General features: G+C 36.5%; 2 protein-coding genes across 4 annotated transcripts in view; one reads left to right on the forward strand and one right to left on the reverse strand.

Annotated features, from left to right (window-relative positions):
• LOC134541137 (serine palmitoyltransferase 2) overlaps positions 1–21,688 on the reverse strand; it is an 84,062-nt gene that overhangs the window by 41,017 nt on the left and 21,357 nt on the right. Inside the window, exon 2 of one of the 2 annotated variants that reach the window (XM_063384342.1) lies at positions 425–670. In XM_063384342.1, coding sequence (XP_063240412.1) covers positions 425–532 — 108 coding nt within the window. In that variant the 5' untranslated portion in view covers positions 533–670. Of the gene's footprint in view, positions 1–424; positions 680–21,688 lie in introns of those variants that run through there. The other variant, XM_063384343.1, reaches the window with a different exon arrangement.
• Positions 481–21,688, forward strand: part of LOC134541134 (reticulon-1-like) — a 155,370-nt gene continuing 134,162 nt past the window's right edge. Inside the window, exon 1 of one of the 2 annotated variants that reach the window (XM_063384332.1) lies at positions 481–2,282. In XM_063384332.1, coding sequence (XP_063240402.1) covers positions 1,034–2,282 — 1,249 coding nt within the window. In that variant the 5' untranslated portion in view covers positions 481–1,033. The remainder of the gene's footprint in view (positions 2,283–21,688) is intronic. The other variant, XM_063384331.1, reaches the window with a different exon arrangement.

The following is a 21,688-nucleotide window of genomic DNA, read 5'->3' on the forward strand; positions in this document are numbered from 1 at the left end:
TAGATACCGGTGTGAGTATTGCGTAAGATTCGTTAGCGCGTGATTCGGGTACCAATTTTTTTTTTGTAATGTTCACATATGCAACCCTCAGGAAACGCTAACCTAAAATATTCTTAATTCACGCGAAGTATAAATTACACAAAACTTAAATACTGCTATTCTCGTCCAAAAGAACTGAGTTAAAAGTAAGTACACGCCCCATAGATCAAATGGTAATGCTAAGGGAAAACAAAATCTGTAGTGAACGTCACATGTGGCCATTATGCATTATGTAAATAATACAATTTAAAATTTTTTTCTCAATTATTTGTGTTTATTTGGTATTATTTATTAATTTTTAACTCGTAAAGTATTACGTAAAAACACGCCCGGTAGCGTACGGTTGATATGACGAATTTTGATAAACAAAAAGGTTAATACTCACATTTATCCCTTCGTTGTTTGCAGCAACTATTGATTCGCTGTGTTTTTCGCCATTCGACGTGGATTTGCCGTTTAGATGTTTTCTCTTGACCACACCGTTCGAAGCCATGTTGTCAATAAACAAGCAACCAGGACGAAGCGCCAGAGACGTTTGACGGAACCGCCGTCTGGTGGTCGCCTGACTTCAGCCTTGGGGCTTGTGACGTAGTGCGCAGACGCCGGACTCCAGAAGTGTCAAACTAGAATCCTGAAAAATAACGACAAATTTTCCGTTTTCCTTAACACAGTGAGTAAAATAAACGAACTGATTTAATTTAAAAAACTACTTAGAAATAAATTCATAATTATTTTGCGTATTTATTTTGAGAACTGACGTTTGTTAAAAAAAAAAAAGTTTGGATTCCCTTTAAATGACTCATCTATCATCTAAATCCAGCTGCTAGTGGAAGTGTGGCTTTAGTGGGAGTGTTCTCGGCTGAAAATTGCCGGCGCCGCAGGCTGACGTTTGCTGAAACTTGAGCTCGTGAAGGGAAAACCAACTGGATTGTAGGTAGTTTTTAAACAGACGGAGAGTACCACAGGAGCTATCGACTACTCTGAATTAAGTGAAATGGCAGATAAAAAATCTGAAAGTGACGTTAAGGATCAGCCAAACCCCGTTCCGCCTCCTGGATCAGCAAGGATGTCTCGGGACAGCGAGTCGATTGACGATTTCGAACACCTGGAACCGGAGTCTTCGCCAGTCAGAGAAACGGTAGGAAACATTATTGATGAATTATTGACAGATAAGGGTTCGAGCAAGGCTCCTGCAGAGCCTTCGTTGTCGGCCGATTTGAAAGGCTTTGGCAGCGCTGCGTCAAAAAATATCGCAGATAAATCTTCGGAACTAACGGCAAATCTGTTAGATTTCGAAGATTTCGCCAAGAAGGGCTCTGATACCGTGGCGCAGGTTGTAGACGATGCACACGGCAAGGCGAGCGAAAAGATGAGTTCGGGTAAAGAGTTTCTTGAACAGGCTGAGGATTTCGCCACCAAACCATTCGAGGCTGCTTTCGACACTGGTTTCAACAGCATGAAGTCCTCGTCGCTAGCATTCATGGAGGCAGAACGGGACAACATGTTTGTGAAAGAAATGCCTTTGCCAGAAAAGAAATCGAATCTCCCTGATAACTTGGACTTCATGAAGGGCGAAACAGCTCAAACCCACATTCCAGAAAAAGTCATCGGTGGCAAGCCTCTGCCGTCTCCCAAAGCCGATATCAGCCCTGCCTCGGAACCAGAAGACAAGAGTCCCCTGCACGATAAGACTGCTGTTGCATTCCCAAGCGACAAGCTTGCTTCCGAGTACTCCAGCGACGAGGAGAGCGGCAAGTCCCCAGGTAAAAGTTCCTACAAGTCAGATCTGAACATCCAAGACGAAGACAAAGATTTTGATTCCTTGTCCAAGCCAGCGTCGCCACAGGACACGATGCTCAAGAAAACCAAAGAGATTGCCGACGACAAAGAAGAGCTCTTCAGGTCCGGGGAGGTGACGCCGGAACCGTTCGAAAAACCACAACCGCTCGAGAAGCCCCGACCGATCGAAAAAGCAGAACCTTACGAGAAACGAGAACCGTTCGAGAAACCGCAGCCGTCGGCCCCGGAGGCGGAAGGCTTCCTGCCTCTCACGCCGGTCATGCCGCTGTCGAGTCTGGTCGACCCCCTTCCCACGGTCCCCGAGCTGGCCCCGGTCCCCGCGGTGCCGAAACCCGCGGCACAGGCGAAGGCAGCCAGCGTGGGCCCAGCTGGTGTCCCAGCGAAGCCTGTCGCCCCAGCAGCTAGTCCCCGGGGCGAGAAGCAGCAGCAGCTTCCTAATTTCGGTGAGTGCAGATGCGTTCGGTTGACACCAGGGGCGTAGCCAGGGGGAGGGGGGGGGGGGTTTAGGGGTTAACCCCCCCCCCCCCCCCCCCTTAGCACCAAATCTTTAATTAATTTCTTATTCATCACTGAAACAAATTTCATAATAAAATAAATAAAATATTTACCATTACAATATTTAACTTTAAGAACCGAAAACTGCTAAAATATCACTATTTTACACCTTAAAATCCTAATTTTCCCGGGGGAGGACCCCCTGGACCCCCGCTTTAATACAGGGGGGCCCCCCCGTGCTTCTTAACCCCCCCCCCCCTTCCCACATACACAAATCCTCCTGGCTACGCCACTGGTTGACACGACTAGTTAGCATAAGTTGCACCGTCTAGCATTGGGGTGTACCAGAAACTAACTAGTTACCAATGTTCTGGGCAGGTATTTTATATTCTTGGTAACATTTCAGGTAAGCCTGAGTCCAAACTAAGCGCTCAGTTCTTCACACAGAGTTGGTTATGAGGGAAACTCAAATACTTATCATTATAATGAACTTTTCACTGTTATTAGATAATATTGAGTAAATATAAATGTTATAGAGCAATCATGCTAGATTTACAGAAAAAAAGGGCTTTTATTATAGTAATTAATAGAAAATAATGATGTGTGAGACATATTTGTATCTAATATGCATTTAACTAGGTATTTCAATCTACACAGTTTTTTTTTTTCACCAGTATCATGCTGGTGTGCCATTTGTACACTTAAAAGACAGAAATTTTGATTTTTAAAGAAATTATCTAATTGGCATAACCAGTTTTGCTATAGTGTAAGTTGGTTCCACTGCTGTTTAAAGCCCTCTTAAATGTCACTAAGCACTTAGCATTCTGCAACACTTTTGCAAATGTACCTCTGAACAGTCATTTCAAAATAACACATTGCATTATTGCAATGCGATTAACTGCAGCCAATAAGAACTTATTTTTTCACACTTTAACCTTATTAAGATTAATTTTAAATGTTGCTTAGTTATTAGTAAATAATAAAAAAAAATGCATCCAAATAGAATTAACTAAAAAAAAAAAAAAAGTTACAGGGCCTATCCTATTGTTTTATGATTTTGTAGGCTATCTTAACTTCCATTATGTGTTTCTTTTTTGTTACCTTGAAAAAGTGTTTCATATTAAGTTTTGGGAACAGTTTCATCAGTATGGACATGATTTAAAATAAACTAAACTGATTTACAGCGTTCTACTGGATTCAATTTTAATTTGTAGAATGTACAGGTTTGCATAGGAGATAATCAATAGGATGAACTCCATAGTTCTACATACACTCAGTTAAATGTCTCCCATTCATTGGCTGCTGTCTTGTGAGACGTCCCAGCGTAGCAGCCTGTGATTCGATAATGCTTTGGTCGTGTGTTTCTCTTTGGCCCAGAGTCATAAAGGTGAGTTGTGAGCCAATAGCAGAGGCAGCACTGAGGTATAACTATTTGTATTTTAGCCTATCGCGAAATGAATTCGCGAATTTTTTCGGTCTCTATGAATAAGTCATAGGCAGGGACTGGAAAAATTTGAGGTTTCAGTGACCTGTAGGATATACCTACTCCACGGTACTCTACTTAGTTGAGCAAATATCCCCTGCTACTGAGAATAGTCTGGACTGGGTTACCTTATCAGTGACTCGACACTTTGCCCCAGAATCTCTCATTGGCCCAGAGTGTTCCAGGTAAACCGTGAGTCAACAGCAGAAGCATTGCAAAGATTTACTTATTTGAATTTTAGCCTCAATAAATCCGCAAATTTGTCTTGTCCCTAAACGTAGAATGTGAATTTATTTATATATATGTGTATATATATATATGTATATATATATATATATATATATATACATATATATATATACATACATATATATTCATTCTGTTTTGACCTTCTGCTACAGGCTAGGTATGTAGTGTCGCTAGTCAGGGATATTCACACGCATTAAAAAAAAAAAGTATACTCTAAAAAATTAAATATACAAGTACATTTCTTAACTTTATGCACAGGTACGATAAGCCACGCTCTGATTGGCGGAAGCTCTGTGCAACACTTGCGAAACATGCCTCGTCAGGAGTGTGTGTGTCGGCGAGGCGGGATGATAAGCGCGACGCTCGCTGGTGCTTCTAGCGCGGTGTCTCCTCTGGACTGGCGCGCAGTCTTCTCGTCGTGCACATGAGCGGTGACTGTAACATTACACGGCGGAGAAATGGAGATCAAGGTGTAATGCAAGTCCCTTGAGTTTTTTCAAGAATCTGTACTGAGGATTTTATGCCTAAGTATTGTTGCGAACGTGACATTGGCCGCGACACGTGCAGGTGCAGAGCTGGCTGGCGGCTGCCGCAATGTGATATGCGCCGAGCGCGCCTGGAAGATAAGGATTGTCGCTTTCCCCCCTCCTTCCCACCACTCCCCGCACGGCGCCCTGCCTTGACACGTAACTGATACCGGAAAGCTGGGAGTTGCGCGAGCCGCCAACACGTGTTTTCGAGAGATTTCTGCCGTCGGGACGGCTCGGAGTGACGTGACAGGCCCCGGCCGCTCTCGTGAGTTCTGGAATTGCGCCGTGGCCTATATATATGCCCGAGGATGTCAGGGCAGTGAGTCAGTGGAGTTCAGAGAGTTGAGGCGGTTGCCATCCCGCAGCGGAGCTTCCGGGGCGATAGTGCCGCGGGTGCGGCAGAGTGGCGAAGTCCTTGGACGAGGGATCCCGCACGTAATCTGATGTACAAAAAGGAACTATAACATTTGATACATGTAAGGACAATTATGATTATACATCAGGTTACGTGCTATCATACATAACAATTCGGCGCTTCGTGCCTCCATACTGATAAAAACGAATCCCTGTCAAGGATTGATTCTTGGGTTGGGATGCACAGCAGGGAATGGCATGATTTTTTTTTTAATTTTATATTTATGTTCCATTGCATCACAATATGCAAATGCAAAATAAAGATTTTCCTACATTTATGTAAGACCACAGGATCGGCAACGCAATTAAAACACAACATGGCGACGGTCGCTTTTAGAAACCAGTATGAATTTATAAACGCTGTTTGTAGGGTAGAGGAATGCCCTTAGTATTCAAAAAAATTATTATTTGCAGAATTTTATTATTAATTTACAGAAAAGCTGTGACGTAAGAATTTTATCAAAACGATATCCGGAAAAAAACTTCTAACTAATTCAACCTGAACATGCAAGACATTAAGTTGTTATTGAATAAAATAAACTACAATTATTATTTTTTTTTTTTTTTCAAAAAAAAAATTAGTCTAGCCAACCATCCGGCAGTATTTTTCGTAAAACGTTTGGAAGAATATTCAGCTATCACAATAAAATCATGATGAAGTAACCTGTCAAAAATTTTCATTCGTTTATGTGAGAGATGTAGTATAGTTGAAATCATTCAACATAGCATTTTAATAAAAAAAAAAATTGTACGAGTAAGTTTTTTATATTTTTAATCCCTTAGTGTGGCTCTTTAGTCACTGAAGTGCCGAAGGAGGTAGAAATGTTTAATTATTTTTACTTGATAGCTAGAAGAAATGTTCCTATTTTTAAATGCAAACACTGATTTATGTACACGACCGGGTGCTATATCTGTACCTCAGAGCCAGTCCAGTTTAGTCCAAATGTGGCCATTTTTGTTTTATTGTTTAGTTTCTTAAAACCTTAACATCATGACTCGCTCAAAAATGCTTCTTCTAAAACAATTTAGGGAGTGTTAAAGCAGACATCTACAAATTCACTGAAAGTTAAGGAGCAAGGCCAATAATTGAGGATCCAACCATAAAAACAATGTATACTTTTGTGAGCATTTATACTTCTAGATTCAAACATTTAAGTACTAAACATTACCTTTGTAGCAGCTTGGTACAGTTTTATAAATTACAGTTGACTTGTTTCTTGGACCCAATATTTCTGTACAACAAGATCTAGTTAAAACAAAATTTGCTGATGTTTTCAAAACCAGTTATAGTTATCTTGGTATCTTGGAAGAAGTCAGTCGCCAAAAAGAAATAGTTAGGCATCGTGGTTTTAGTTGAACCAGACAAACACGTCCAGTTGCATTGTTATGTACCTACCTATGCCTGTTTAAAAATATCTTCCATTTGAAAGAAATTGATCCTAATTTCTTCTTGCCAGCAGCACTCATGCATATGGAGATTGATGGAAAAAAAAGTGTTAATCATTGAAAGAGTGGGTTTTCTTTTACATTCCCGATAAAGTTTCCCGATCGTGACTTAGGCTCATTTGCTTCTGAGATACAGGTATTAAGGTTGAGATCACTTGTTTTTTGCGATGGAGATTCACCTACCTGCAAGAAATTTTGGATCCCACATCTGGATTTTAAAGAAGCTTGCCATAGCAGAAAGTTACGCAGATTTGTTACAGGTAGGTGATTTTTTTTTTTTTATTCAAATCCATTTGCTCATTCAGCGCTTTGTTGACTGTGCAGCAGTATTCGCTAACTCTGCTATTAATAACTGTGAGTTAACACTTTCTGTTATCTCCCGCTATCAAGTTTTAAAATTTCAGCTGATTCTTATCCTGAAATTAAAAAATCATCTTAAATGATCTAATGCGAAGATCAGTTATGGTAGGTGATATTTGGTAAATTGGAGGTAAAATGATTAAAATGTTAATTTTTTGACGTGGCAACGTCTAATAAATCGATGAACGCCGGCTGCACCCACGAAAAAGGATGACTCATTGTACCGTTACGCACATTGTCCCATTACGCTCATTGTACGCTTGCGCCGCATCTATCTCTCTTCCACTCGATTAGAACAACCATTGATTTGACTTTTTCGAGGCACATTAAACTTGAAACACTCCCATTCGTTTCCTCCTTTTCCTATCATCGTCCTATCCTTAACAGAATAACACAGATTGGAAGAAGTTAAATAGCAAACATGTATAAAAGTTATAGTTAAAATAATCTGTTCATTAAACTAAAGTAATAAACATATTTGAATTAATGAGTGCAAATAAAAGTAAATTTATCAATTAAATTGTAGATTTCATTTCACTCCTTCTATGTATACATACAAAATAGTGATAATTCAATTAAAATGATTCAATTTTATTCATAAAACTATGCAATCATTTCATCAATGTTTTGTTATGACGTCACGTTAAACTATCGTCCGTAAACCGACTTTATAGACAACCAATTTTTTTTTCCCCCCACACTTTTGTATTACTTATTAATTTAAAATATGCCAATGCTTATACATTTGGCAACAATCAAAAAGTTTCTGTTCAAATATCATAAGTTCATAAAATATTTGTAGGTATGTAGGTAGGTAGTTAGGTAGGTTTTTATGGTTCTAAATATAAACTTGATTGGGTTTTTTTACTATAAAATATTTTGCTAAATTAATATTTTTTTTTCTGATGAAAATGTTTTTGTATATATAAAGTTTTTTTGTTATTAGGGTACTAATTTACCCTAGCTTTTAAAATTAATCAAAAGGGGGTTTGGAGCCATACTTCCAAAGTACTGCACTTGGGTAAACTGGAGGTAGTTTTATTTTTTGTTATGTTTAAAACTTTGTTTTATATATTTAAAAACACTGTTGATTAGATACAGTAGTAAAGTCTCCTACTAAAAAAAACTTCAGTTCAAGAGAAGAATGAGAAGAAATGGAATTTTACCCATTTGCAACAATACTAATGACTTGTGAACACTATGGGAATGATTTAAAAGATCTAAATTGTTTTCCAGTTTATCCCCATCTTACTCTGTACGACTAGTTATTCTGATAAAAAATAATAATAATTGTAAGTGACAAAGTACTTTTAGCAGATGGACCTATGTTCACACACAAAAAGCTACTTGCAACTTATTTCAAACTGTAGTAGGTACTTATCATCTGCTACTTGTTCTGACTGCAGCCGATGAAAATGCTACTGCCACACTTTTTACCTTATCACTTATCCATTCCTCTTCCTTGCCCTTGATCTCGTAAGGAGAGAGAGGACATAGAGGTGACCATTTCATCACCCACCCCCCACCCCTTATACCTTCTCCAGACCGAGAGACAACAAAATAAAATTTTAAGCTCTTCTCCTGAATATTTGTGTGGTGTACTTCATGCAAGGGTGCTGCAACCAAAGAGCCAGAGAAAGGGGGGGGGGGGGGGGGGGGGGTTTACCCCCACCCCAACTGTTTCCTAAAAAAAAAAAAAAAACCAGAGATATATTTTATTTAATTATATCTATATTTGAGTAAAATCAATTGAACAAAATGTGTCGAGTGAATGATGATACGTGTTAACGTCAACTATGCATGTGTCTACTTTAATTATTTAGGCCGATAGGGAATTGGCCGTGGTCACATGCAACTGTTGAGTGATCGCTAGGTCACGCACGGGCTGTTTCATCCGTGATCACCATGATCACGGTGGCTTGTGAACCAATTATCTTTGAAAGATTTGTGCAATGGGAGTGCATGACTTAGCAATGGCGTATGTCCAAAAGCTTACATCAAGTTGTGAACAAATGTTTTACAAGTGCCTCGGGGCTCGTAAGTTGAGTCGTGCCAGAAAGTGGTCAAGAACTCATTAGCCTCTTCGCATGAGCGAGATGCCTTTGCGACCACGGCTGCCAAAGATCCGTATGGGCTCAGCATGAAACTCTGTTAAGTGATGCCTTTTATCAAAAGGGTTTCGTTTTTTAAACTATTTATTTTTCTGTTCCCCCCTTTTTGCCGTAGGCCAACGTAAATAAAACATAAAATATGTACCTCTGAGGTGTAAGAAACTATGTCCTCTTTTGGGCAAAATGCACTTTCAACCATAATCTTGGCCACCATTTGACGTTTTTTCTATTGGCATACAACACTAAGATCCAAGATATGTCGAAAATTCACATATTTTTGGGTAGAAACTAGCTGAGTAAATAATTGAGGCACTATTTAAAATTGTTTATAAACTGCTCTCATGAAAAAAATATTTTTTGTGACATAATGTATTATGCCCCCGAGGTACAGAAATAATCATCGAAAAACGTTCGCATAATGAAAATAAAAAACAGTTAACAATTTCTTTAGTAGAAACCAAAGAAACAATGGAACGAATAACACCAAAAAAAAAAATACCTTCAGTATTCTTGGGTGTCTGTGTTAATAAAACAGCACACATTTGTTAAAGTAGTGATTAAAGATGTAACTTGACAACTTATCTCGATAAAAGATTGTAAAAAGTATTGTTTGTCAAGTTTGAACTGAATATTTAGTAATGTGCAGGAATCTATGATATATAGTTCGTCAGATGGCAAAACCTTGTTAGGCTTAAACTATATTATTTGGGAATAGTTTATATTAGTTCTATTTCATAAATTTTTTAAAATAGATTTTTCATGCAATAAGTGGGTTTCTTTTTACTAACACGCTTTTATTAACTTCACTCGTAACTAACTATGTAATCAAATCATTGAAAGTCGATTTTAAACTACTTCTAATTGTCGTATCAATTTGAAACTTTGAAAATATATGTAGGCCTATTCCATATAACAGTAAAATAATTTTTGACTATAATCCCAAAGTCAACCCCCAAGATTATGAAATCTCAAAAAACTATTTTCTTTTGATTTATAGTGTTTCCAGTCCTAGTAGCCGGGCCATGGTGTAAAATGTGCCAGAGGTTCAACATTCCCCCCATTGTCGAGAGTAGGTCATTTGCCCCCGATGTTTTGATAGTCCAGAAAATTGAAGTATGTTGATTTTGACGTGCTCCTGAGATCTTCAGGCGAGGGTGGGATGGGGGTGCCAGTTGCCCCCAAAATTTTTGTGACTGATTTTTGTGGTACATTTCGAAAAGTATTACTTAAATTTAAAGAATATTAAGAACTGATGACAGTACAATAATTTCATGACTATGCCCTGTAGAGTGAAAAGGTTGGGGAAGGGGGGTTTTCCTGAGGGGAACAAAAAAACACAACTTTCGATTTATGGGCTTTTTGTGTATCCATGAGGCTTGATATCAGTTGTCTCAAAATTTCTATCACTAATGACTATTCATTAGGATAGAGTCAATGTGAAAATTAAAGAAGAGGACACTTCTTGCTTTTTTTTCATTAGATTTATTTGTTTTGTTTATTACATGATTCTTATTTGAAGCTTATTGAAAATTTACGTTATAGTACAGAGTTGTAGTTCATTCTATCGCTGTTGAACAAATTACTTAAATTTAAAGATTAGTTTTTACTTTGTAGTTCATACAACAATAAGAGCAATTTATTTTATTTTTTAGTATTTTAAAATATAATTTTATTTAATAATACCACTAGCAAGCTATGAACTATGAAACTATGAACAAAGTAATTTTTTTGCAAGCGGGAAACGTGGAGGTCATTGCTGCGAGTTAGTGAGTTTTCTCTGGGTCCTCCTGTTACCTCCACCAAAGCATTCGATCAATGCTTCATCCACATCACTTCACTCCTCATTGTTTCTAACCATCTTGATGTCTGCGAGACGTTTAAGCCTCAAGTAATTCGGTCACTGTACGTAATAAAATGTCTCCTATCCGCAGTGTAGTTTTTGTTTCCTTCAATCCGAAAACAGAACTAAACCAAAATCTGAACTTCACATTCGTAAGTTAAGAGTCACATGCAGTGAATGAAAAACTTTTTAGTTCTTTCCTTTCATTGGAAGGTAACCGAACCACACTCAACTGAATGTTACTCACAAATTAACTTAATAGAAGTTTTAAAATTTCCGCTAGAAGTATCACTGATGAAAAAATTGGAGGTTTTTTTTTTTTTAATTATACTTCTAATGCGACTTCCAACAAGGTTGCGTTAAACGTTTAACGCTCCTGGGGAGGGGGAATAGAAAGAGAGAGCGAGAGTGAATTCTATTGTAAGGAACTAAGTAGAGAGTAAGAAAAAAATAAAGTTCGTGATAGTTTGTAGTGTTGCCATATTTGTTTCAATTTTCAATACCCTTTTTGTATATTACAATTTAAATTGCAGAAAAAAATCATGTTTCATAGACACATAAATAGTGTGTGTGTGTGTCATTTCTCTATGTCCACGAGGTCTCGCCGCGTCAATTTTCTCCTTGGGGCGAACCTGTCCGCTTAGTTAAATAAACAACTTTTATCGTTGAATGATTTAATGAGTTATTTCCTGAAAATCTGCTCTCATAAAAAAGTTAGTTTTATAGACATTCGATAGATGTCTCTCTCTTTCTCTCTCTCTGAAAATCAATCTATGAATCGTTACAAATTTATTTCCTTTATTTTTTTTTATAGATTTTGATTTGATACAATAAGATTTCACTAAAAATCAATTTCTACCCCTTCCTATTTTAATTTCCACATTACGAAATTTCACTTGTGTGTGGAGGGACTCCACGCACTATTTTTGCATGCAATTAAAAACTATTTTTTTATGATGCCAAAGAAGTATAACTTCTCAAGCACGTACCTAAGTACACGCACCCATATTATTATTTTTTTTTTTTGGAAACTTTTATTAACTGTTTCTCGTCAAATGTTCGAGTCGAAATCAACCACGCGCCCGGCCTCCGCTCAGTTCCTGGCCGACCGCACCGCAGAGTTGGCAGGCGTGTGGTGCTCGCTCGCAGTAATTGTGTGGCGCCCATTGTACTTCTCGGTTAATTAACGTGCCGCGGTGTACGAAGTCGCTGGCCCGGGATTCCTCCTTCACAGTACGGTAGGCAGGGCAGCGAAGATACTCTTCGGGCAAGGCGGCAGGCACTATAATAGCCCCACGATGAGTGAATTAACGAACGAATATATTTGAGACCATTAGCAGGGTGTCGGCGGGTCATGAAAGTCGTGAAAAAGTAACGCAACTGGAGGACAAGTCCCAAAAGTCAGGAAAATGTCCCGAAATAAACAGTAATTGTACTGGAAGTCCATGAAACTTAACATTTCCAGCAGCCTTTTGTTAACATGTGTTTTGTTTTTGATGCCTCACTTCTGTTTATATTTGCAAGTTAAATATTTGGGTACTGTTTTACCTAAATCAATGTGGATATTATCTGTGAAAGGTTTTGGCTTTCTAACTTGAAAACATGTAGGAATGGTTTTGTTGTACATTTGCTCATTTTAGGTTGATTTTAAAGAAATATTACCTATTGTAGCTGTTACCATGGTGCGAATTTTGGGATAATTTTTATATGGATTTTCGTTTCATGGTCCATAGACCCCAAAATCATCGTAACTCAAAGGTTTATATATAGATATATATTTATATATCTATATATATATCACAATTTTTGGACACTATATCTGTTGCAAACTGATACATAAAATCAAATTGGAAAATCTCTATTGAATTCGTTAATGTGCAATATCCGACCAAAGGGTTAGAAATGAGGAAGGTTGTTTAAAAAACCATCTTTATAAATCCTGTAATATGGAAGATATCAAAATTGTTTGTAAGTTTTATAATGCTTAGGAAGTAATGCCAAAATCATTTATCTGAATAAGTTTTTGTAAAAACCAATTACAACTGCAATGGGTTGAAAAGGGTTGGCAGACCAAAAAAAATCATAACTCCCTTTATAAGCAAAAATTCCAAATCTTAAAATTTTGTAATATTATGTACAAAAAAATAAAACACGATTCTGAAGTTAATGAATGTAAGGCACATCAGTGAATGCGAGTGTCACATCCCTGGAAATCTTCATTTTAGTGGATGCATGTAGGGATGTGATGCCTCAGCTAAGGAATCCATTATTCAAATGCAGCTCATGTCATAAAAACCATATTTTTAATGAGAGCAATTTAAAGAATTTTAAACAGTGCCTCACCTATTTACCCAACTATATTCTACCCAAAAGATGTGAATTTTCGACATTTCCTAGATCTTGGTGTTGTATGTCACTAGAAAGAATGTCAAATGATGGTCAAGCTTATGGTTAGAAGTGCATTTTACCCTTAAGTGGACATAGTATCTATCTTATGCCTCAGATATAAAAAAAAAGTTTTAAAAATTGCACTTGCTAACAAGCTGAAATGAAAATGAAGAAAATATTAAGTCATGTGATATTTTGTCGAATTGGTCTCATATGTAGATACAGATATATTATTTTAGTTTTATTAAGATTAGAAATTATAATTACATAATTAAAATACTTACGATTAATGCTTGTAAAAAGTCAATAATTATTTTAAAACTAAAAGATAACTAACATTTATGATATTCAAGAAATTTCATTAAACTAATTTTAAAGTATAGTGAAAATAGACTTTTTAGAAGTGTATTTATTTAGCCAATGTTAAACTTCCAGAATAACTTAATTTTTGCACAAGAATTAAGAATCAAAACTTGTCTCTAGCAAATCAGGGATTTAACATTGCTTTTCAGAGGACTTTATTAATTTTGAGGGTGTAAAACAAAACAAAAAAGTTGAATAGCATTAAAAACTGCTCAAAATGGTCATATAACAAATGTTTTCCATGCATTTTTTCACTCTGTTGTTTTGAAATATTTTTTAAATACACAAATGATAAGTAATAATATCTCTAACTTTGTAGTTTTCTGTATAGTATGCCCTCTCTATGCACTATAGGTCCAGAATCTATGGGTAAGTTCAACTAGTAATTTTAGAATTATTTTTATTTAATTTCAATTACAACTTATTTACTTAAATTCATGGGCATGACAGGGAATAAATAGTATCTTCCTGAGGTTTTTATACTTGTTACAGTCTGACATTTACTAGCAGGTTCTACTCCGGAGCTGCCGGGAGAAAATAACTGGTTATTTTACGGTATGACTTTAACAACAGCCACAATTATTACGCCAAATTACACCAGCCCGCGTAGGTTTGACATCAGTTAAGTGCCTGAACCTAGATGCTGTAGTCCTTTGCCATGTCACACCTTAAATAAAATTTGCAAGCTGTTCTGTAATATGTAGCTTGGCGTTGGAAAACAAAGATGGCGGGATTTGGTCCTCCTTAATCAATTTTACATTGTTTGGCAACTTGCAGATTGCACTTAACCTAAATAATTTTCACCCATAAGGATTTCTTGCCCCCTTTCCTCATTTTTCATCTAATCCTCTTTCCTCATGCCTCGCATCCATGGCTTGTTTCTTGTTTTTGAGGACCCTGTGCACCTTAAGTTGGCTGGTATTCTATCCAGCTGTGCCACAGTGGTTGGCTACTGATGTCGACATAGCTGTTCTTCCCCCTCCACCCCTCCCTCCTTCATCTGGCTGAACACAAACCACTGGTTCCACTTCACAGCTATCTAGGTTAAGGCTGGTGTTACCTAGGTTGAACCATTCGCAATCCTTAAAAATGCATTACAACTCTGCTACGATAAACCAGTCCACAAGTAGATTTTTTTATTTTATATTATGTTAATCACAGAAATTTCTGACATTATTATTATTATGTGTAATTGGCAGTATATTTATTTATTTAAATAGTTTTTATTTAAATTTATTTATTTATTTATTTTAATTTTTCCATTCATCCCACATGGAGACGAACATACCAGGATGGAGAAATAGTCAGTAATCAACAGTTTATGTAAATAAAAAATTACAAGATGAGGGGGAAAAAAATATCTACTTTCACAAGATACAATCCAAAGTACGTTTATTGAAATATAAGCGTAGAGTGTGTGTATAATGAAGATATGAATTATGTTGTTACAATTTCATTAAGTAAGTTGAGTCATCTTTCTCGTTGCTGAGTGTCCATGAGCAAAGGCAATGCTGCTGTGATGACAGGCAATGGTATGTTACAAAATAGTTGTTATAACTAACTGTTTAAAATTTTGTAAATTTGTAGAATTGAAGGCTGCGACGTCTGTACATTGTAAGTGCTATTAATAGAAATAGAGGTTTTTTTTTTGTGCAGTTAATGCATGTATGGCTTATTATTTATTTATTTATTTATTTATCAGTTGTAACATGAATACCTACAGGAGTGAGCCAAGGTGGTAGACACCATACATAAATAAAACAAACTTACTAAACAGAAAATATAAAGACAAAACAATATTAAAACCGAGACAAAAAAAAAGACATACAACATGAGGTAAATTATTAATACAATATGAAATGCAATACGATGCAACACATCTAATTTTGCAACATTTAACAACTACGAACAATAACTTCTGGACATAAACATAGGATTACAGATAGATATTGTGGAGTTTAAAAGACAAAAATAGACATAACATTTCAAATTATGAGTACAAGGAAAAGATATAAATTAATTGAATACTAATTAGTTTTTTTGTATTATTTAATATTTATTTACAATTAATTATTTTATGTTAAAAGTATGTAAGGAAAGTACATGACTTCTTTTTTTTAATAATGGTAAAATACTATCAAATTTGTTAAAATGATTTACCAATCTATATAACATTATTATGCACAGAAACAATACTAAACATGATATGTAAACAACATAAAAAGTTAGTAGTCAAACATGAAATACCACTTTGGGTATGTTCCCGTGTAAAAAATGTGAAATGATACTGAAGCTTTTTCTGTGGCACCCTTCAATTGTATTTTTGTATCTTATATTTGAGTTAAGAATTATTTCATTCAGAGAGTAAGAAGGGTGCTTTAATATAACCTTTTTTTCTCTCTCTCGTTATAACCTTGTCAAATAATAGAAGTTTATGTGTGTGTAATTTTTATGTTTATTTTGGAAGAAGAAGCTAGTGTAATGGGTCTGCTTCGTACTTTAATTTTCCACATTTCTAAGCCACAAAGATTATTTTAGATTTATGTAAGTAATTTGATTCATAAAATATTATTTTCTACTTCACTTCCTAGCTCCGCTGTAGTAGGTATGTAAATTATTTTGAGTTGTAGGATAACTTCGGGAGATATAATTTGTTTTTATACTACTATTAATTTTTTATGGTATAGTGGTAAAAAAAAATATTGAAAGCCAACTATATTTTGAACTAGGAAATAAACATATCTCATGATCCAGAATGAATTTGAAAAATTCTGATTTTAGCCAGATTATAGCACCACAATAATTGCACTATTCCAAAATTAAGAATTTTATATCTTCGAAAAATCAGTCTCTTATTTAAAATTAATTAAATTTTGTGTATGGTATAAAAAAACACAAGCCCATTTTAAAAGATTTGTTTTAAGTCTTAGAATTATATATATATATATATTCACATGAAATTAAAATGCATATTTACTAATTTTTTAGTTCATAAAACAAAGATTTTTTTTTTGTTATTAGGTTCAATAATAGCAGAATGTATTGAACGAATATTGTTAGCAGAACCTGCAGACGTAATGATAATTGTGTGACGGACTGTAGGAATTCGCCATCTCATCAACTCCGTTTTCCTGTTGGCTTTGTACTTGGGGAAGAAAAAAAAAAGGTATTCACATTGTGCAGCAAGAAATTTTTCACCATTGTTTAGTCCTGAATGTACGAAGTGAGGAGATGGCAGGACTCATATTCCGGGAGTTCCACAGGTTCGAATTGTGGTTTGACCATCTTTAAATGTGTTCCCAGCAATTTTACAAAATTACACCTGGCAGTTGCTGAGAATTTCAATCCCACCTTAAGACTGGCCAAGTGCAATTCCTTTCCAAATATCCTTGGTGTGTGAGGTAAGAATAACATAAAATAAATTTATTAAATAAACAAACTTGCTTAGCATGAAGGTTCATACAAATCTAGCATAAAAAAATTATTTTTTTACTTAGTGTAGGTAGATTTAGAAGAAATATTCAAGCCATTTCTGTGGCGCAAACACCAAAAAATTTTTTATCTAGTTTTTTGTTTTATGGTGTCCAGACCCCAAAACCATCAACTAACTCTCCCTCGTTCTCTCTCTTTCCCTCTCTCTTTCTCTCTCTTTCTTTCTCTCTTTCTCTCAGTAATTTTGCACTGTTTACTACATGTATATTCTATCTATATATATATATATATATATATATATATATATAAATGGATGTTGGTATGTATGGTATTGAATAACTCAAACACTGTTTGACCGATTGCCATGTAAGTTGGCACATCAAAGTGTTTTTATTCATGCAGAAGGTTTTTATGCCATCCATCTTTTGGTAACTAGCCACTAGATGGCGCTGCAGCACTTCAACTTCTATTCCGTTCAACCGATCGCCATGAAAACTGGTATATTGTGATTTTTACTGTCCTTAATCCTCAATAACAACAAATAGTGAGACTGTGAATAGTATTTGGTGTGTGAGTTTAAAATTAAATACCATTTCAAACATTTTATAGATTCTAGTTTACATATGATCCATCCATTTTAGTTATATAGAGGTAAATAAATAAACACTGGCCGGACAACGTTTTCCTTGTTCTGGTAGTAAAATATAAGTAAAGATGCTGTATAATCAGGGCCAAGTTAGTAATGGGCAAAACCGTACAAAGGAGAAATTGGGGAATTTTATTTAAACTAAAAAATAACTATAACTCCTACAATATGAAAAAAAATGTATCAATTTGAATCTATTATTTCGAGGTGATAAAAAAATACGGTTTATGAACAAATATTGGATCATATGTCTAGAAAAACTTTTGCTGACTGCAGGTTCATTATTCCTTATGTAAATCTGACCTTTGCAGTTGCAGGGGAGAGATAAGAATCAAAAGACACTACCTTTTTTTTTTTTTTTTTTTTTTTTTTAAACAATTGTATTATGTCATAACTATTTTGTATTGTCTGATTTTTCAGAATTTGGCTTCGTTAAAATATAGGGTATAGTTAAAAGGAAAGTCTGAGGTTAGTAAAGAATGCATGCTACAAAAAGTTTCCCTTGGGAATATGTGGAATTTTTCGAACTGTTGTGAGTGAATTTATTTTAGAATTCTGTTCGGAGCGTGTGCGATCCCGAATGTAGCCCAGGCTTTATGAATTTTTTTGCAACTTGCATTTCTTGCGTAGTTCATAAACCCGGCTTAGTTTTTTTTTTATGTGTAAACATCTTATTAGCTCTCAGTATACAGCATTTGGTAGGAGTAATTTTGTGAATGGAACAGTGCTGCCAACTAACTGTTGCCAATGATGCAAAACAAAAGTTCATAGAGACGAAGGGAAATGTTACCTACAGTATTAACTGTTTGGTAAATTTTAACAAGATGGGATTTTTTAAAATCTGGATTTAGTATTTTTTCAAGTATTTTTCGTTTTTATCAGAGCAGTTTCATTTTATAGTTTAAAATTTTGATCTCCAACGTAGCTGCTCCGGCAGCGAATTCCAGCGGTGGGCGCAGAAACTACGTGTGGTTCGCGTCAATAAATGTAGTGGAAAACAACAATTTGTTCATACTTATCATGCTCTGCATTATTTGAAATACACCTACGTTAAATTTCGTGTCCGAGTTTCGTATTATGAATCTGTTTGCAACATGAGAACACATGTGAATTTGCCCGTTACCGAGGTTAGATGTTGCACATCTCTGGCGAACACTGAAAGACTCCCTCACATTGTTTTTTTTTTTTGTTATAATTTGTTTAAACAATTTGGACCCATTTCTGAAGTCAAAAATCTTAATTAAAGACATTTTGAGTTCCATTTATTATGCATTTAATATAAATATTCTATGGAAATAATTTACGTTTGCTATTTCATTAGTTAGACTTAATTTTTAAAATAGATAATGTTAATATATTTTTGTTCCCTTAGTTTAGATCTTTTTTTTTTTTTTTTAATATTTTAATATGTTTGCTGTATCATTTTTTTTTTTTTACTGTCTCTGTGAACTATTATTTCATGTAATAATTGTTAAAGTGCCTGCCTATTAAAGGTCATGCCTGTTGGTAGGCACTCAAATAATAATAATTTTCATTATTATTGTCGACTCAGCTTCGCGTCAGTATTTCTCGGGGATCGGCATCTCCGGTCGTTTGGTAACAAACACACCCCCCCCCCCCCCCCCCCCCTCCACACCTTGAAATCCCGGACCAGTGCAGGCGCACACTGAAGCGAGGTGGTGAAATAGCGCCTGCCAAACCGGGCGTGGTGACTAACCGCCGCTGCGCCAACACGCAGAATGACGTCACTCCGCCGCGTCTCGCTCCAATGACGTCACTCCGCCGCGTCTCGCTCCTATGACGTCACTCCGCCGCGTCTCGCTCCTATGACGTCACTCTCCGCGACTCGCGCTCCTAGTGCGGTGACTATTGCGGGCCGCGGGGGGGGGGATGGTGGGGGGGGGGGGGAAGCGAAGCGAAGTTCCCCGAAGTTCATCACTTGAGGCGATTTTAAAAAAAAATTTCGACTTCCCCCCCCCCCCTTCCGCTCCCTTGGTGAGATTTATTTCGTGATAATTGGTTAAACCACCCCCCCCTTTTTTTTTTCAATTTCACGAGAGATTTTTCAAAATGCGTGGTTTTTTTTTAGTGTAAATACTTTAATCTGTGCTTGATTGCGTTGGATTTATTAAAAAATAATAATTTGCGTAATTATTATTTTTTGTTTTATTTAAGACTAGTATTTAAGAACGGGCCTTGGTACTATTCTCGAGTTTTTATTTTATTTTTAAGTCAGGGTGTCCATCTAGACTTGAGATAAGGAGAGTTAAGCTTGATTCAACAATGATCCTTCTCCCGTCTGTCCGTCAATCACGTTACAGGCAGCCAATATTATGGCCCGAAAAAAAATTTCCATCAGTTTGTCAAAAATTTACCAAGCTTTAACTCCCGGGGAAGGTGGGGGGGGGGCGTCCGCCCTCCCCCCCCCTTCCCATCCCGACTGGGGGGAGCCTTCTAGCGCTTGCAAAATAGTTACTGTGAAACGGGGGTGAATAAGTGTAAACGTCCAACCTATGTTTCATAGAAAATTTTCTGTGTATTTATAACAAGTTTTGTGCTTACTGCATGAATATAGGCAAAAACAAAATGTGGGTAGTTACAAAAATGTGACTTGTGTCGGTTAACCCCATCTTGTACTTCGCGAAGCCTTCTTTTCACAGACGAGAGAGCCAAAACCCGAAGTTCCCCGAAGTTCATGTTTTTTTTCCGTATCTTTAATGTAGCTATCCTAACCAAATCAACCGTCCACAATATTTTTAAGTATTTATAATGTAGCTAACCTAACCTAATTGGTATCCTGTTATTAACACTGCCATATTTATTTACAATGAACAAAAAACAAACCCCGAAGATGCACGATCGGACGTTTGGCTCTCTGGTCTGTGAAAAGGTTTCCCTTGTACTTCTCTCGGACCACGCGGGAGCCCTGTGAATCCTACAGATTTGCGTCCTTGTACACAAGCATACATGCACACTCGCTGTACGCTTTTAAACTTGCACGCGTGTTTCATATGTTTTTTTTGTTGTTGTTTTTTTTTTACCTACAAATTTCATATCCCTCTATCTGTTTAGTTCACCACGCTTTTTTCCCCTGTTTATAAAGGTTATGTTAGGTTAGTCTTAGTTCCGTTTCATAAATAAAAATTTCGCGAAAATTTGTTCCTTATTTTGTTTTCTGAAGGTAGGTTGTTCACGCGTTTCGTTGATCGTTGTTAAAGTATGAAAATTATTGCAAAAATGTTACTTTTGTTTAGTATAACCATGGTGCTGCCATCTGGGGCATATTTCACAAAGCCAAAGGTATACTTTATAGTATTAACTTTTTTATGAATTTTAACAATATGGGCAGTATTTAAAAAAAAATCCCTTGTCGAAAATCAGGTCCAAGGCCGGGGTTTAGTTTTTTTTTTTTCCAAGTATTTTTCGCTTTTATTGGAGCTTCTTCATTATATAGTTTAAAATTTCGGTCTGCTAATCAAATGATTCAGTAGTCGACGTAGCTGATTATGAACGAATTCTAGCGACTGGTGCAGAAACTTAGTATGGTATCACGCTCGGTGTTATTTTTAAGATTTGTGTGTTAAATTTCGTGTTCGAATTTCTTTTTTTTATTATTATTATTATTTCTTCAGGTTTTAATGCGCCCTTGGTGCTGTTGATAGAAGAAGAGACGGTTGAATGCATCGCAGTTGGTTTGTCTTCCCCACGCACCTAACTTCACCGCCCCGAACAGACTGCGTTCACAAATAGAACTGGCCCGATTTAAAGGGGGGGAGGGGAGGGGTGCCGCCTGATAAATATTTAACGACGCGATGGCGGGTGCGTTCGGAAACCACAGCGGAAAGTCGTCGTCGCTATGTCCCGAGTACACAGGATTGAGTCCATATCGCACACATCACGACATTCCTTAAGGGCGTGTGTCGTGTTCCATATAATTATTACATTTTGACGCAACAACGTCTAATAAATCGATGAACGCCGGCTGCACGCACGAAAAAATGTCCCGTTACGCGGTGTTCCGTTACGCTCATTGTACGCTTGCGCCGCATCTATCTCACTTCCACTCGATTGGAACAACCATCGATTTGACGT

This window comes from Bacillus rossius, chromosome 18 (assembly GCF_032445375.1).
Source record: "Bacillus rossius redtenbacheri isolate Brsri chromosome 18, Brsri_v3, whole genome shotgun sequence".
NCBI lineage: Eukaryota > Metazoa > Arthropoda > Insecta > Phasmatodea > Bacillidae > Bacillus > Bacillus rossius.